The following is a 17,794-nucleotide window of genomic DNA, read 5'->3' on the forward strand; positions in this document are numbered from 1 at the left end:
GAAAGTATCCACCTGTTTGCCCCCCTTGAACTGAGGACATGTTCCACTGAACAAATTTAGAATCAGACTTCTTAGGTATCATTGTGATGCAGGATGTGGAATGCTGGTTGTAATTTCTGAGATATTTCCATCTGCGATTGCCTTCATCCTTCATCTCATCTTCATGTCTTGTACTCTCCGGCAGCTGTAACAGTATCTGAACTTGGCGTCTCACATTTGAAGAAAACATTCAAAATCTAATGCATGAAAACAAACGTTTCGATTTCCTTATGGGGTGATGACATGCTGTCTTGTCTTTTCAGTCCAGAGCAAAAGTTTGCCAAATAGCCCATACCAAAAGGGTGGCATATAAAGGGTATAAAACTCCAAAACAAAGTCACCAGCGGCTCAAACAAAAAAAAAATGTACATTCTGCCTGAGTAGACAATTGTTATAAGAAAATATCAGGAAAAAAAAGACTAGTATTCCTGTGCACGATGCATACCAAAATTTCTGAACACCCATGGAACCTGACTAGCCACTTACAAGCAGAAGAAACACGGCTGTTTTGATATGTGCTAGTTCCTGGTAAACAGAAGGCATAGCATCTGATTGAAAAAACAGTTCTACAATGTTATTACAACTAACACAGGGAGAGGCATCGGTGCACGCTTACTTACAACCTCAACCCCAAGTTGCTAAAATCGGGCTAGAGAGCTCAACAACATGCCCTCCACCTACCTATCTACCTACATACATACACACGGTCAGGCACGGAGGTTCAAGCTGTTACATCGATCTACCCTTGTTTTTTCTCTTCCTGTGTAAAAACAGCTAAAATCTTATCATGTGAAGAATTAGTTCATTCCTCTCTAAGCTACGTCTCTCCTTTTACTGTTGGTTGAGAGAGATGTCGGTCGGCGTAATGGAGGAGCCTCCTCAGCCTCAGGACCATGTCACAGTGGAAGGGCAAGGCGCTGCGCCGTTCCGCATACACCGGGCTCACCGTCATCCATGAAAGCGCATGGAGCTCAGCCGCTACGGATTCCAGCACGTTATGCATATCCGTCTCATAATCACGGGCTGACATCTCATGAGCCATGTTCCTCGCTTGCTTGCTGCCTCTGCTCATCTTGTCTTGAACAGTGGCAGTGCTGCCTCCATAATAGTCCACGATGCTGACAGAGAGAACAGAGTGTTTGTCCTCTTTGGTGAGTTGCGCAGAGTTCTTTCTAACTGGCGGGATGGCTTTGGAGACGACGTAACCCATTGCCAAGGGAGTCGCTGTCCCTTTGCTGTGCAATAGGTGGGCGAGTGGTGGGGACTCTGATGTGAGGCACGTTGGAAGCTGTAATGTCGTAGGAGAAAGGTATCGCATGCTTGGTGATGGAACCAGAAGATACGATGCAGACATTGACCCGATGGACTTGACTGGAGAGAACCCTTCCAAGTAACTAGAAGGCTGATTGCTGCTTTGAATTCCGTCACCTGTAAGGGATGGGAAAAGGACAACATTAGTGCTTATGATTCTGATGCTCAACTACCGATTTCCTTACAAGCAAGATCCTTTACTTGATTGGTACACTTAAGACAATCCAGATTTTAAGCAAACAACCGTATGATGTATCCGTATATGATGGAAGTAACAAACTGATTGTTTGCATTTTCATAGAGTAATAAAGACTCACACTGTAGATGCATATATAATAATAACAATATATTAAGATTGTATTTACCAGTAGCAGGTCTGGCCAACAGATCCGCTTGGCAGGCAAGATGCAATGAATTATCTTGGGAAACTGCAACTAAACTAATGCTACGAACCAAGTGCAATGACCCCCTTGAATTATCCATTCCAGTTTGCTCCACTAGGATCTGTTTTTTGCTGCCTGGTTGCCCTTTCGTGAAGCTAGATTTTGAATGAGGGTTGTACAACGTATTTGGTGAGGAAGGCATGTTTCTGTCCTGGATTAAGCCCATATCTTGTTGCTGGAGTGTTGGTCCATTAGAATTCGATGGAATGCCATCAGGTATAGATCGCCGTAGATGAACAGGCCACTTTTTGACCTCATTGCCACCAAAAGAGTATATTGCTTTTTGCCATTCTGCATAAACAATGTACATAAATTACAAAAACATAAACCAAAACACATTATGCTCTATCAAACAAAAAGTAAGTCAATGACAGGTGATTAGTACCCTGGATTTCAAGTTCGAGGAAACCTCCAATACGGGTTATTGTTACATCTCTTGGTCTCGTATTGCTTGCCTCTGGTGAAGACGACATTATTTGACAAGCTTGCTGCAGAATTTGAATGAAAAGGCTTTGGAGAACTTTAGTGTCTTGGCGGCTACTAATACCACCAAAAGGAAATATTAAGCTGTCTAATAACTCTCCTCTAGAATCTGTCCAGATGCATACTAACCATCGCCAGTCCTCGGTCCAACCATAACAGCAATGAAGACTTGTAGCACCGTCATTCTCAGACCCTTCAGGTAGCGGGCTAGCTCCACTATCAGTGCCACCTGAAATGGAGCTGTAAACCCTGTTGCTACTTGCATCAACTCCAGACCTTGAAGATTCCATATCGTTACAATCAACAGACCCAGGCTCTGCCAGAATGAAAAGCGGCTCAAAGGCATACTTCCTGTCATCCTGAGCACATAGATCTGGGATTTTGCTTGGGTCCGGCAATCCTACAGCAGCACGACCAGGTTGCCATGAGTTATCCCAAGACACTGACCTCATGGATGCATCAAACTCTGCTTCCCTAGAGAGAGTTGGTGCAGACATCCGAGGAGGAACCAAACATTCTTTCCAAAGGGTACGACCGGGAGATGTAGTGTGCATCATTGTGGACTGAGGCCTACCCATATAAGTAGGTGACTGAAACATGTCATTTGTGGAAACAAACCGTGGAATTCGTCGAGCCTTATTGTACACAGTGAATGCTATGTCCTTGAAAGCAGTAAGCTCATTTGGTTTATGGAGTCTCAATAAAGTTTCAACAGTAACAATCTGCAAGACAAGCTTTGGCATACTGAATCCAGAGAGCATTACAACATTGGATGCTGATGCTTCATCCGCAGAAGCATTGCAGTTTAGGGCTTTGGCAACCTCAGCATATAAGAATGATTTCCTTTCTCTATCTGGCGATAAAATAGACCCAAGGGCAACAGAACATTCTACCAGTGTCTGTAGGACTGCAGATGGTTCAGGAAATGGGCAGACCACATAGACTACCTGCATGCATAATGAGCCATGGGTGTTAAAAAAGATTCACCATTGTGATTATTGGGGGAACACCATCTTAAAGTGTTCTTTTGTGGCACATCACTTTTCCAGGCAAAGCATGCATGCTTAGAAGTCCGAGCATGGGATTTTTCTTTTTGTAAAAATAAGTGACTAGAAACCAACAGTTGAGTCATTTCTGTGTGCAAAAAACCTTGATAACTAGGTTAAGATATATCTTTAAAAAAATGGTAATTCTATCAAGTGTACTGCAATTATGGCATTTATTAGTAACAAATGCACAAACCTAGTGGCATCCTAAAAGTCAGCATAGGAGGAAACAAATCATGACAAGGGCCTTTGTTGCATCAAGATAACAAGAAAGCCCCATCTGTGATTAAATTATCATATAGACATGTCTAACAGAAAGACATGTCTAAAGTAACAAATCATACAACATAACAACGATGGTACATAAATTATCATATGTGATTAAATAAACACGACAAGCGAGACATGCAGCTATTGTTTTGTGAAGTCCCTTGGATCAAACCAGTGGAAAAGGAAGAAAAGGCCTTACCGTGCAAGGTATGTTACTGCTCTCTTTTTGGTTCGTTGAAAAGCTTGATGTAAGCTGTATATCTTTGATTATCCTTGCCAGAGATGTTACAAAGCTTTTCACGCTCCAACTTTTCGAAAGAGCTTGAAGGTATTCAGTTACTGAGCTGACAGAAATTGTGTGGCTGCCACTAGTCTTCACTTCATCAGGACACTCAACTAGAACAAGTCCTGAAGGCAGATATTTTCCAGGAGATTGTTCCATTTGCCCCCCATTGTGTTGTGGCGAATGAGTACCCAGTTTGCAAACTTCATAAACTATAACAGTGCAAAATAGATGAAGTAAGGAACAGTTTGCAAATGAATTAGAATAATTATATGGAGATTACGGGACTTATACTGTGACAAGCCGCTTCACTACCAACAAAAGATTGTTACACTTTTTATTTCTTAATCTATTACTACGTATTATATTGTCAAAGAGAACAGACACAATAATGCTACATATTAATAGAATAATGAGTCATAGGCCTCAAACTTCACCTGGAGGCTGGAGCTAGTTAGAACTAGTGTATTTTCGTTATGCAAGATGTGATAGCACGACAAGTGGAATCAAACTGTAGGAATATCTCTTGCAATGCTTAATGGCAATACTAAGATTTGCTTGCCGAATCAGCTTGTGGAACATCAGTTGATTGAGCCTTGATACTGCCTCGTTAGTGTTTATGATAATTTTGTGGGTTAATCATTAGCAACAATTAGCCATTATTAACTAGCTAGCACTGGCCATTGTTAATTGGTGACAACTAGTGATGATTTAATTGTTCAACAATAATCAAGGAAATATGATAGAACACACAAACACAAGAAAATGCCATTACACTTTCAACTTTGCCCCAAATAGAAGTTTTAAAATTTAATTTAGGGGTTTAACTGCATTTGGATCTCAAAACAGCAATCTGGGGCTTTGACCATCTTGAGTCACCCTTCCTCTCCTGAGCCATGCTTGGGCTCAATCCTCAACTTTGGCAGGGCGAAAAGTTGAGAGTTCAGAAACCCTACTTGGTCAAGAGTATTGGACACTCCCCTCCAATTTATCCGAAACAGCTGGTTATTTTCCAGCCTTCTTTTATAGTTTCCCTATATTTCTTCGATTGTATATGTTTTGATATTTTCTCAGCGCTGGGCTATAATTCACAGCCAAATGAAGGAATACAACTATTGCCACAAAAACAGAACAACTCAGAAGCTGTTGGGAAATATCTGATTAACACAACAAATCCTAAGTCTTTGTAACATAATAATAATAATAATAATAATAATTGTACGAGTAGGATCAAAGCTTATATAGCCAAAGAAAGACTGAAGAAGCAACGTTATAGACACTTACTTGTTCCAAGCTGCATGAAAAAATCAGTGGCTGCAGAAGTAAGCATATCAATATCTGGGCAGAGTGCATAGTAAGTGACCTGAAAGAGCAAAGAAATGAGAAATTTATGAATCCCCAAGCTGTAGAGCTCTTTCCCGAGCAACCAACGCAAAACAGTACTAATTTATAATGGCTTGTGCTGCGCTATGGTATGTGATGAAAACATTTACCTATTCTATTAATAGTTGCTATATCAAAAGGTAATAATAAAAATATTAAGAAGATACTTTCAAGTAGTTGCTATATCAAAAGGTCGTGATAATTTATTACGGGCTATAATCCATGACAGTGCCAAACTATGCCTTACAGGCTTGGGCGAAGCGTACGGTTCCAAAGGAGCTTTTTCCCACAATTTGAGGCAATTAGGAGAGGTTTTTAACCAATCATCCTGGTAACTGCAAATTCAATGCATATATCAGTAACTCATGCAGAATAAATTTAGTGGAGGCTATAAGTATTTCATGGAAAACAAGCATGTTACCCAACAAGAAGAGATGGCGAAGGGAGGACAGCGATGGTTGGTCTAACGCGGTGATATCCCTTATGATGCTCCAAGTCTGAAGTGCCTGCATTGACATTCAATCTCCTCTAAGATGAATCATGACTTGCTCATTCTGGCAATGTTATATATGTAGCATGAAATGAAGAACCTGAGGACAAGTCATGATATATATATGGCAACAGGAGTACCTCGGTCACTGCTAGATTGGGCTGGGCTCGTTGCATCTCCACCAATGGGTATAGAACTTGAACTCTCTCGAGTATCACCAGGTGTGTACTGGAAAGTGTACGCATCTCCCATGGCAGCAGATTCGGCTATATTACTTCGACCCCTGCACCAATCAATCACTGATAATGGGCCATCCATGTTTGCAAAGGCAGTTTTAAGGGCTACTTTTATATCCGACTGCAACAACCCAATCATAGATGATTCTGAAACCTGCATCACAAGAAGACATTTAGCATTGGAATAAGGAGAGATGATGTGATGGATAAGTAGAAGTGGCAGTAAAATCAGAGCACCAGATTTACCTCTGCAGAAAGTGGATCAACTAAATCAACACCGGCACAATCCTTTGAATGACATGTTCCCAATAGTCCACCACAGCCAGCATGAACCATAGAAGGATCACAAGAGAATCCACGTCTCCTCTGCTCATCCAAGGAAAGCCAGAAAAAAGAGCCATCCCCATCATCCATATCAAGTGCAATATCAACAAATGAAGTAGATTGCTGAACTAGCAGAGCCATGGCACTGAGAAGATCCACAATAGGCTGTCTTTGTCCAGACGAACTTGGGCTTGCACCAGTAAATGTTTTAGCAGATAAAGACTCAAGAGCTTTTGCCCCTTTAGGTGCCACAGGCCTCCAAACTCCCACGTTTTCTATTACGGACCTATCATACATTTCATGGTCAGCATCACCAGATAGCCTAGCTGGTATATTTTCTTTCCTTTTCATCTCATATTTGGGGACGAGATCCAACTTACTGCTGCTCTCTGTTTGCGTAACACTGGACAAGGCACCTTTTAACTCAGCAGATGCTTTGGTTCTTAGAGACAGTAGTGTGTGCCTTATTCTGCACATGGCAGCCTGGAATGTGATGCATTCCATTTCAGTTGCAAGGGCAGTCTTCATAGATAGTAGGAAAAAACCAACATTAATCATGCTGTCACTCTTCTTTTGAGAAGTCAGAGAAGAACTAAATGAAGTCTCACTAGAAACAGGTACTGATGTCTCTCCCTTGCATGATTGTTCCTCCATATTGTTTAGTCTCTTCTCACTCACTTTTTTACTACCTTGGACAAGTGTGTATAAGTTTGATAGACCAACATCCCGTGAAAGATTAGCTGGTGCTACTTTACCGGACTTGTCTCCTGCAGGCTCAGTTTGAGAACTTTGTGCAACATTATATGAATAAACTCTTGAGCTAAAACCACAACTCCCTCGTTTTTTTGACCCAGGTAAGTAGGGATTTGTGAACAGAGTTGTAGTCATCTCGCCACCAGAAACGTCAACGGCTGCATATTCTGGTGCAAATGTGAGCGTCGCCTCAGCTCGGGTGAGATAATCAAATTTACCAGATGATAGTACTAAGGACTGGGACCCTGCAGGTGATGCAATTTCTTTCAGAGGCTCTTGAACTTTAGAAGCAACATCCTGAATAGGTGACATCGTTGGGTGGTTAAATGCCTCCAGAGATGTGAAACCAACTGGAGAAAGTCTTTGTTCGGGTATATCCATAGCTGTGGATGGACTATCTGTGAATGTCACATCTCCATAGTCCGAAGCAGGGGTTACTAAAGCATGTGATTCAGCGGTACCTGGAGGCTGTATAAAATGGAACATTAGGGTTATAAATTAACATTGAAGAAGGGTGCCGTTGTACTCGTTGTTTAGAAACAACAAGACAAGAATTCCAAGTTATTTCATGACTACTAGACAAAGTACAAGGCAAAAAGGACAACATTACACGGTATAAAAGACATGATCCTAAAACACAGCAATATAATCGATTAATCGTCACAGTTCTCTACTTCCCATTAGGAAATGTAATGTTACCCTTCAAAGAAGGGTTCTACCCTACGTTCTGCTCGGTGTTTAGATCCAACAAGCAGAGAACTCCCAAGAGTCATTTCATGACTACCAGATGAAGTACAAGCCAAAGTACGCAATAGGAGAAAATCCTTTCACAAGCTTCTGGTGGTACCATGAGCAACATGTTTCAAGTCATGAAATATGTGAGGAATTCAGTATATTGTCTCTAACTACAATCTGGAAACTCGACAAAGCAGCAGTAAAAGTCATTGCTACAATCTAGAAACATAAACAAGCAGTGGTGACAGTAGCAACCTTAGTTTAAAAAATATTAAGTGTTGCATACTGCAGGAACACTGAATGCAACTGAAAGAGTCAATCCAATATAGTATACTTATCCGAAACTTCTCCTACCTTACTTTCACTGACCAAGCACAATCACTATCTAAATATTGTATTCCTTGTTTGATCTGTAAATATGAGAAGATTATAGGGTGCCTACCTCACCAAAATCTAACTCGTCCTCTTGAAAGAAGTCGCTAAAATCTCCAAACTCCGAGAGAAGTATATTAATGTCCATCACAACCCCCTCTTCATCCCAGCCCCAAGAACGCCCCCCCTGACCGTTTGAGCCCTGAATGTTTTCTGCAACTTCTTTCCCAGTATGAGAAGAAACTTCTGTTATTTCTGACCGAGACCGCTTGGATACCTGATTGAACGAACACAAAACATCAAGAATTCTTCAGTTGAACGTTCATGTAGGTACAACAATAGTGTAATCTGTAGTGTCACTTTCAAGAATCAATATTGCCAACAGCATAACATATATAATGGAGTTTATTCACCAGAACGGAACTGCATGCACAGGTTAATGTGGCCAGAAATGTTTGGTGTTGTGGAAGTTTTAGCATCGATGACTTGACATTTGCTCGCAAATTGAACACAACTACCGCAACTAAGCACAAGAAGGTAGGAATGAATGAAATAGCATGTCTTCTGCCATTTACTGAAATTTCTGCCACTATGCAATCATCTGTTTCTATCCAGATTTTTGTTCCATTTTATTCATCAAATCAAAATGTATATCATTTGTACATAGTGTTATACATTTCTTAAACAAAATTATTCACATATTTATCGAGTAAGTCGCATTTATCTAGCCTTTATTTAACATATAAGCATCGATGAAAATGACAAAATATTTCTGTGCACCAGCACATACTTAGTTTTCTATATAGGAAAAGGAATACAGCTACTCATTGTCACAGATGTCCATTGTTTTGCTTAAAGCATCACACGTGTAGCTATTTAGAGATGAGTCGATAAACATTGATTCTCTATTGATCACAAAATGATGTAGCAAAGCATGGTATGGTACTATCACTTTACGTTAGTTATTGACAAGAGGAAATAAGTGTTCTACTAACAGAACATGGAATCAAATGTAATTCTTGCAATAAAAATAGTTCGATGTGGCACAAGTATTGCATATTAACAAGGAATTCAGGACAGTACCATCTTGCTACCAGCAACATCATTGTTCAATGGCAGATCAGAATGATGGCGTGCTGTAGAGTCAGCATCTGCTAAAAGATCACCGCCTTTAGCAACAATAGCATGCCCACTTCCATTGGAAGTGCTACTGACACTACTGATACTACTAGCCATGCCATCGCTATTGCTATTCCGTTTTCTTCTTAGTCTTAGAAAATTAGAGTTCACACCAAGGCCACGTGAAGATCCAAGGAAAGAGCTGAAAACATATCACAACAATTAATGCGAGAGAAGTCGTAGACAAAACAAGTTTGCAAATTGCAATCATGACATAGTCAAAGAGGTACAGGAAAAACATTAAGTATTATACGTATCCTTTAGTTGCACCCAAAGATTATGATCCATGGGCACAGTTGAATATATGTTATTCTTGCATGTAGATTTTGCATATAATGAACATGGGACAAAACACAAGTTATACTGCATAGATATTCCATATGTGCTTTGTGGATAGTTTTCCTTGCACAAAAGAGTTATCCATAGTAACACATATGAAATGAAGCGGTGGATAGCCTTGATTACAAAACTAACGCCAAAGTTTGCAACAATGTGCCACATTTTTCTTCACCAAATTAGACAAATGACTCATAGCCACAGCTTAGGCATGCCAAAAAATAGTGATATGCATGGGAGGCCCTAATGCTAATCTAGGGTGTCAAGCAAGCCCTAATTTTACAGAAATGCACATCTAGGAACTGAAAGGCAGTAAGTGATTTCACTGAGGGTCCTATCCAGCCCAGCTCACCTCTGACACACTTGCCTCTATCCTTCTCACGTGGCATTTAGACTACAACCATGTCACTCTAGTGGCAGCAGAATTTCAGCCATTGGTTGTTGGGGATTTTTGCAAGGAGGCCCTTCATAAAAGGTTTGCCTCTGCCTCCCGCGCGGCGATCTCCTCTTCTACTCCCCTCTGACACCACTCCACGATGTCTGATGTTCGCTAGCTCATCGGTTGCAAAGCGGGGCAAGAAGGGACCACCATCACTGGCACAGCCTAAACTAAAGAAATCTCAAACATGGCGGTGGTCAACACGCCATGCGAGCCGGTAAGAGGTGAGCTGGGCTAGGAGCCACAGTGAATCATTTTAAAGCATTTTTGGGACCCAGATGTGCACTTCTGTAAAATTAGGACTAGCTTCATATCCCCTAAATAGTATCAGGACCTCCCATGCATTTCACTCCAAAAATATCAGCTAGGTCCCATACATAACACATGGAGCTGTGAAATGGTAGGCTAGGTTGTGGCTCCATTTTTCTTGGCCACATGTTAGCCAAAGTTAGGCAAAAATATTTGGCATCCTAGGAAACTCTTACGCATCAACTAAAAAGGCCCTTAGTGTCCTTGTTCCTAATATAAGAGAAGTTTGGGTCTTAAAATGAGAGCGAGACGGAAAGTAGTAACTGTAAGGAACATGGGTTGAGAAAAAACATCCAATACTAACCTGTTTCGAAAGTAAGAAGATGGAGAAAAGTTCCAGAATGGCCATGCCTCCCATGATGAACTTCCCATCCAGCTCTGTGACCACATTCTGCGGATAACATAATTAAACCATGCCCTCTCCAAATACAACATGATAATCAGTGTGAAACTATTACCTTTTACTAGAAAAGCGAACAAATGCCTGATGGATCATAGGTACCATAACAGCCTCGGGTGGGAAAATAAATGTCTTTTCAAGAACTGGAAGGCTATCAGCAGATTCTAGCCTTTGCTGCCCATCCACGCCCAAATGAGGATCCTTAACTGAATCTAATTCTTTTTTAATCTGATTATTTTCCGGTTCAGAAATCTTGTCAGTTGAGGTTGCTGGAAAGCCAAGGGCAACTTCAACATAGTAACTTTGACCTCTCAGCTGGCAGATGGTGGGTTGAGTAAAACCTGGTAAATTCGGAGCCGATAATTTGCTGAAATTTGGCAGAAAGTTAACATGAGAACTGAGTATAAAAATGGAACTGCTCTGCATATGGATATCCTTAGAAGAATACACAAGTGTTCACTGACAAGTTAGCTAACACCCAACAGGTGCAAGCAGGTCTAACTCATCAGTAGGAGATCGTATCAACATGAATATAATGAAAAAAGAACAGCATAGCAGACAAGTCGCTTTGAGTTTTGAGATACCTTGAATATACTTGTCTCGCAAGGTCACTCGGGCAACAGCCAACAAGCCTACCCAGCATTCCACTAGGAGCGACAATAACTGCAGTATTTAATTAAATAAGTCATGAAGTAAGCACAATGCAAAGACTAACTTTTACCCCAAAAGAGCATAATTTACATAAACACTGAGAATTTTGACAAAAGCAAAGTTACGAATCAAAAGTATCACGTGCTTGGTCAAAGATATAGAAAGTGCAGTGAATTTAGTTGAATTATATAGAGGGGGACTATTATATTTTATGTTCAAGTGGCATGATTCAAGACACAACTCCCAGTATATAAAGCACTATCTGGCTATGCTTCTGCCCATAGACTGATTTTATCATTTTGTCAACTTCATAGTTTACAGGCCAAGAAAAATACAGAATTATCATTAGTAGCAGCTCATTACTTGAGAGGGTCTAATTGTCAAACTAACCAATGCAGTTGTGTTTTAAGGAAACTTCCAGTAATGTGATTTCTTCAATAACAATACGAACACAAATACAGCACCAATGAAGTTGAACAGTGAAAACTAAATAAAAGAATGTATGCTTTAACATGTAAGCACGGCTGGTGGACTGTAGGAGAGAGGGAGATTCAGAGCCACATTGGTGGGGCAGGACTTGGGAGGAAGAGGAAAGAAAAGGTAAACGGGAAAGAGGAACTCGGTCGAGTCTGGCTCAGGATAGAGGACATCTTTTATACTCCGTACTATTTATTTGAATTGTTTAAGCAGATATACTCCGTACTATTTATTAATGAGTGGCTCTTTTCTCACTACGCCTTCGATAATTCCCTACCGTAAATGAGACTCGCTTGTTATCTTCTGATCCACCTTATAAAGAACTAGAAACTAAACATGGGCAGCCCGATTTTTGTAAATCAGACATCCTAAGGACTTCTCAATTTCACGTATCACAAGAGAATCATGTCGAACCTCAATTGTGAATAGTATAAAGAAGTGTCACTTTTCCAACAAAAAAGAGAGTAGATTTTATGTACACACTATAAGGCTGCCAATACAGCGAGACATGTAAGGATAGTATTGGTGAATGAAAGGTACCTGGAAGACCTTCAGCAACAGAACGGGGAGAATGTGTGAGAACTTTCTCTATATCATCACTAGAAAGGTTCCGCATATGTCTAATAGAATAAACTATTTAAAGTAAGGCTGCTGACACATAAATAAACTGAAGAAGGCCATCAACATAATGGAAAATTAAGTTAAAAACTGACCTCGCAGATATTACAACATGCACAAAAATTGCTTCCTCAGTGGCAGCAAAGACAAACTCTACTGTAGGTTGTGCTCGCCTAAACACAATGATAAGATGAATAAATGAAAAGGAAATCAAGAAAAGTTGTCCTTCGAAGAAGAAAAGGGGGAAACATATGAAACTAACTTAATCTTGACTTTTGATTCATCATCCAACGTCTAGAAGTAAAGAAATGCCAGCCTACTAATTCATCTCAACAAGTATTTATGCAATGTCACGCACTGTCACAGGATACGGATCACTGCACGCCGTATTCCCATGGTCATTTACAAGACAAATAACCAACAAATATCCTAATATTACCATTACATTCTCGTCATCAATAAAGGTTGGCAAGAAGGCATGCAGTTACCATGAAAAACACTATAGCGGAAGGAGAAAAGAAAAAATTAAGTTGAAACCCATCTGGTAAACTAAATTGCAATTGTTTAAGCAGAGTTTCATTTCACTAGTTGATCGGGAAACTCTTCGAGCAAGAAAAAATGGTGAAATTCACTATATCTCATATCACATATAGTATCTATTGTAGGGCACAGTTTTGGACCACAAGCCTATCTCATATGTCCAGGAAAGTTATGTGAAACTTGAACAGTTTCATTTCATTAGTTGCTGAGCAAAGGTTGTAAAAGACTAGCTAACAAAGAATACAGAATGAATAAACAGATAAAGAAATAGCAACCGTAATCACAAACCTAAAGCTGTTCTCATTTCTTGTAGGAGGGTTGTATTTTGTAAATACATCGCCAAATCTTGCATATGAAAGCCCTTTTAATGCTCTGGACAAGAGAAGTAGTCAACTTCGAAATTCATACTTCAATGAGCCAGACAAATTAGAAATTACATCTTCGAACTATAACAGGAAAACAAATGACCTCTCCAAAGAATTTCTTAAGGCCTGACACAGTGCAGCTGCAACCTCTTCTGAGTTGCCTGGAGCCACCCATAAACCACTTGAAATAACTGTGAAACAGTATAAGCAGTGGAAACAAGCAAATGAATAAGCACTCAGTCTAAGACTCCATGCAACAAAATATATCAACTAGAATCAACCTCTTAATTTGGCTACCGCGGGGTGGGTCATTTCAGGTACTGACGAGTGACGGCCAGAAAGGAACAACCAGAGCTTAATCTTCTCATCTGTCATTATTACAAGATTTTGTTATAATAACAAGCTTAGGCTAGACTTAGGTGAAAAGGAAGATGGATGCAGCCAGTACACACTGCACACAACTATTACCAGGGTTATGCTCTCCTTGAGATGGATCCCACGGACCAACAAAGGAATTCGTCCATGTACTTAGGAGACCTTCACTCTGTAAGTGAAGATATGCTGATAGCACAGTGCTATTAAGGGCATCTTTCTGCTCGGCTTTTGAACTGATCACAAAAAGAACAAATGCATTAGAGAACAAACATAACGAGTGACAAGAAGCAACTGTAATTCATCATAAGAAAAGACATATTGAGGGTATGGCGAGCACCTTCTCTCAGAAGTGGCACTATAATCTGGTTCAACAGGAAGAAACTGATACCATGATACAGTCTGAAGCTCCCCCTGCAAGCACAAAACACAGAGATAAGATTAAACCGAAAGAAAGCATGCCTCTAGAACTTGGAAATTAATTCCCTAGCAGGTTGTGCCAGACCATGCATGTCAAACATGTCTAACCCGCCACAATCTTAAAAAATCTAGCAGAAACCTAGAGTATAGCACATCCTGGACTGCATCCTTTCGTAGTACAGAAGTGTGGCATGTAGTGATTCTCTCTGCTTTAATTTGTGACGAGTGACGAGGATTGTTCACTGGTTCTCCTGACTTTTAAGCTTAACGAGCAATAACACATTTTATTTCTACTTCATTGGCATGCTCACAGTCCATTACAAGAACTGAAGGGCAACAAATGAGAGTTGTAAGTAACAAACGTAGAGGGGTGAAGAACAGGACAGGTGTAGAAGAAAATCCGCAGAATGATCCAAGACAGGCGCCCCATGCACAACTACGCTTGAGCTTTTATTGGACATAGGTGAAAGCATACACAGTCCATAAGCATACCCTCCGATACTCTGTTGAGGATTGGTATTTATTATTACATGCTTCTACATACCGACTGCTAAAATTAAATGGATCAGAGATATAAACCGGGTACTACATTAATAAATTTATTGAACATTCTATCGCCGTGTCTAGTGTAGAACAGAACTCATTTGCGAAGAACTTGTAATAGCAGAAACACTAGGAAGTTTGTACTATTACTCAATAGGATGAAACACAACAAAAGCAAGTTACCAGGTAATTATGTCGTAAATTGGGGCACAGCAAGAATTGAACAGAACACGGAGGGAGGGAGGGGAGTGGAGGGGATGCGTGGCAGATCTGACTCACGATTTTGAAAATGTTGGTCCACATATCCGGCGCGGGAGACGGGGATGCTGCTTCACGAAATCACGGCCTGTACAGCACGAGTTGAGCCCCGCAACATGGCCTGCTGCCCGCGGCACAGAGCAAAAAAAAAATCTCGAGTGAGTCCGTCTGCAGTAGAACAACTGAGCAAACAGAGGAACTGCGAGCAGCGTAGCCGGACGGGATCATACGAATGTCGAGCGCGGACGGTGGGATCTAGCTAGCCGCTGGACCGGGACGAGCTCGTACCTCGGAACCCCAATGGGCGGAGACGGCGGGCGCGCTGGGCGGAGGCGGCGCGAACGCGATGCCCCCGGCGAGGAAGAGCGGGGACGGCGATTGGCGGCGGCGTGCGTGGGAGGCCGCGGCGCAGGGGGGGGGAGTGGAGCGGGGATCTGGGGTCGGACTGAGGCGCCGGCGCCGGCGGTGGCGGTGGCGGTGGCTAGGGCACGGCGGGCGGGTGGACTGTAGGAGAGAGAGAGAGGAGGAGATTGAGAGGCGCGTTGGTGGGGCAGGCGCAGGACTTTGGAGGAAGAGGAAAGAAAAGGTAAACGGGAAAGAGCAACTCAGTCGAGTCTGGCTCCGGATACAGGACACCTATCATTATCTTTTTTATATTTAAGAAAATTCAGGTTAATATGAATGTACAAAGATAGGCTAGGTTAACGTTTGTCATAATTATCAACTTGATACCTATGGAGCGAAAGCATTTTGCAAATAACAACATAGTAACCATTAATATGTACCCCATCCGTTCAAGTTATTTTGAGACGGAGGGAGTATCAAATTCGCATGTAACCATAACGGTAATATCTGGACTTGAATGAACCGTTACATATTGGTGGGCACCTGCTCACTCGCTTACACGTGAACTTGATATTTCCTTTGTTGCCAAATCTAGTAACAAGTGTTCACGTGCAACTGTTATTAGTCATTCATGTGTAACCATCGCCAACTTACTATTAATAACAAGTATTCGTTAATGTCAAGTGAAACCCACGCTAAACTAGATATTTTTATTTTTCTAACTTTCATATTGTAATGGGATATGTCGTGTTCCAAGTAATTGAAAACCAAGTTCGTCATGGGTTACATGTTGGCAAGGGAGTTAGCTGTCATAATGCTTGTATCATTAAGAGATCACAACATGTGGTCATCTATTTGTGCATGGTGTATCAAGTCGAACTCACTCGACAATATTGTTTAGACATGCCTAGGATTCCGATATTATTTTTGTAAGAAGCGAGGGTTGTGCTATAATTTATATTTCTCTTAGGGTTATCTTTGTAATTATATACCCACCGCTCTAAGAAATGCAGTGTTCGCGTCCTTCCGGGTCCTTCCCTGTTCAAAAAGGGACCTAGGAGCCTTCGTTTCACAACCTTGAAGTAGAGTTTCTGGGAGTGGGTTGCTTGGAGTGGAGAGGCGTGGTGGGGCGGTGGCTCGGGCTAGGGAAGTGTTGAAAGAACATCTCTCTAACTTTATGGTTTTGTGTGTTTGATGACAACATGTGTGATACATTGATGTGCGTTGAAATGATGCAGAGCTTAACCGTGTTCGAATTTATGTTGAAAAGCAAGAGAAGGGGAGCAGAAAATCAGCCCCAGGCCGGATAATTGATACGTCTCCAACGTATCTATAATTTCTTATGTTCCATGCTAGTTTTATGACAATACCTACATGTCTTATTCACACTTTATAATGTTTTTATGCATTTTCTGGGACTAACCTATTAACAAGATGCCACGGTGCCAGTTCCTGTTTTCTGCTGTTTTTTATTTCAGAAAAGTTGTTTTACAAATATTCTCGGAATTGGACGAAACAAAAGCTCACGGCCCTATTTTCCACGGAGTGTTCCAGAAGACCGAAGAGGAGTCGAGGAAGGCCAGCAGGGGGCCCTCCCCATATGGCGGCGCGGGGGGGCACAGCCGCGCCATGACGTGGGGAGGGAGCCCCCTGGCTCCCCCGACGCTGCCCCTTCGCCTATTTATTCCTTCGTCCCCGAAAACCCTAGTACCGAGAGCCAAAACACCAGAACAGTTCCAGAGACGCCGCCGCCGTCAACCCTAACTTGGGGGTTCAGAAGATCTCCTCCGGCACACTACCGGAGAGGGGAATCATCACCGGAGGGCTCTACATCACCATGCCCGCCTCCGGACTGATGCGTGAGTAGTTCATCCTTGGACTACGGGTCCATAGCAGTAGCTAGATGGTTGTCTTCTCCTATTGTGCCATCATGTTTAGATCTTGTGAGCTGCCTATCATGATCAAGATCATCTATTTGTAATGCTACATGTTGTGTTTGTTGGGATCCGATGAATATGGAATAATATGTCAAGTTGATTATTGATCTATCATATATGTGTTGTTTATGATCTTGCATGCTCTCCGTTGCTAGTAGAGGCTCTGGCCAAGTTGATACTTGTAACTCCAAGAGGGAGTATTTATACTAGATAGTGGGTTCATGTCTCCGTTGAATCTGGGGGAGTGACAGCAACCCCTAAGGTTGTGGATGTGCTGTTGCCACTAGGGATAAAACATCAATGCTTTGCCTAAGGATATTTGTATTGTTTACATTACGCACAGTGTTTAATGCAATTGTCTGTTGCTTGCAACTTAATACTGGAAGGGGTGCGGATGCTAACCCGAAGGTGGACTTTTTAGGCATAGATGCATGTTG

At 41.5% G+C, this 17,794-nt stretch overlaps 1 protein-coding gene across 2 annotated transcripts; it reads right to left on the reverse strand.

The window, feature by feature from the left end:
* Nucleotides 1–568: 568 nt before the first annotated feature.
* Nucleotides 569–15,646, reverse strand: LOC127325916 (mediator of RNA polymerase II transcription subunit 13). 2 transcript variants are annotated; one of them, XM_051352746.2, is made up of 23 exons: nucleotides 15,364–15,646; nucleotides 15,097–15,196; nucleotides 14,195–14,268; nucleotides 13,951–14,090; nucleotides 13,764–13,850; nucleotides 13,586–13,673; nucleotides 13,406–13,489; nucleotides 12,673–12,750; nucleotides 12,500–12,579; nucleotides 11,416–11,494; nucleotides 10,890–11,198; nucleotides 10,736–10,822; nucleotides 9,252–9,489; nucleotides 8,239–8,445; nucleotides 6,231–7,529; nucleotides 5,889–6,138; nucleotides 5,680–5,764; nucleotides 5,506–5,593; nucleotides 5,160–5,238; nucleotides 3,792–4,087; nucleotides 2,179–3,223; nucleotides 1,716–2,084; nucleotides 569–1,467 (listed from the first exon to the last, which is right to left on the reverse strand). In XM_051352746.2, exons 2-23 carry the CDS (start codon nucleotides 15,118–15,120, stop codon nucleotides 857–859), a joined length of 5,697 nt encoding a protein of 1,898 aa, XP_051208706.1. In that variant the 5' UTR covers nucleotides 15,121–15,196; nucleotides 15,364–15,646; the 3' UTR covers nucleotides 569–856. The 2 variants fall into 2 exon arrangements, with proteins under 2 accessions (XP_051208706.1, XP_051208705.1); XM_051352745.2 differs by having other exon boundaries at nucleotides 15,097–15,199.
* Nucleotides 15,647–17,794: the final 2,148 nt, after the last annotated feature.

This window comes from Lolium perenne, chromosome 5 (assembly GCF_019359855.2).
Source record: "Lolium perenne isolate Kyuss_39 chromosome 5, Kyuss_2.0, whole genome shotgun sequence".
NCBI lineage: Eukaryota > Viridiplantae > Streptophyta > Magnoliopsida > Poales > Poaceae > Lolium > Lolium perenne.

Excerpts from the sequence above, each read along its gene's own strand:
- LOC127325916 (XM_051352746.2), bottom strand. The coding sequence starts at position 15,120 with ATGTGGACCAACATTTTCAAAATC. Across the intron at positions 4,088-5,159 it reads TTTCATGCAGCTTGGAACAA|TTTATGAAGTTTGCAAACTG; the intron begins GTAAGTGTCTAT and ends GCACTGTTATAG. Across the intron at positions 3,224-3,791 it reads GCAGTAACATACCTTGCACG|GTAGTCTATGTGGTCTGCCC; the intron begins GTAAGGCCTTTT and ends TTATGCATGCAG.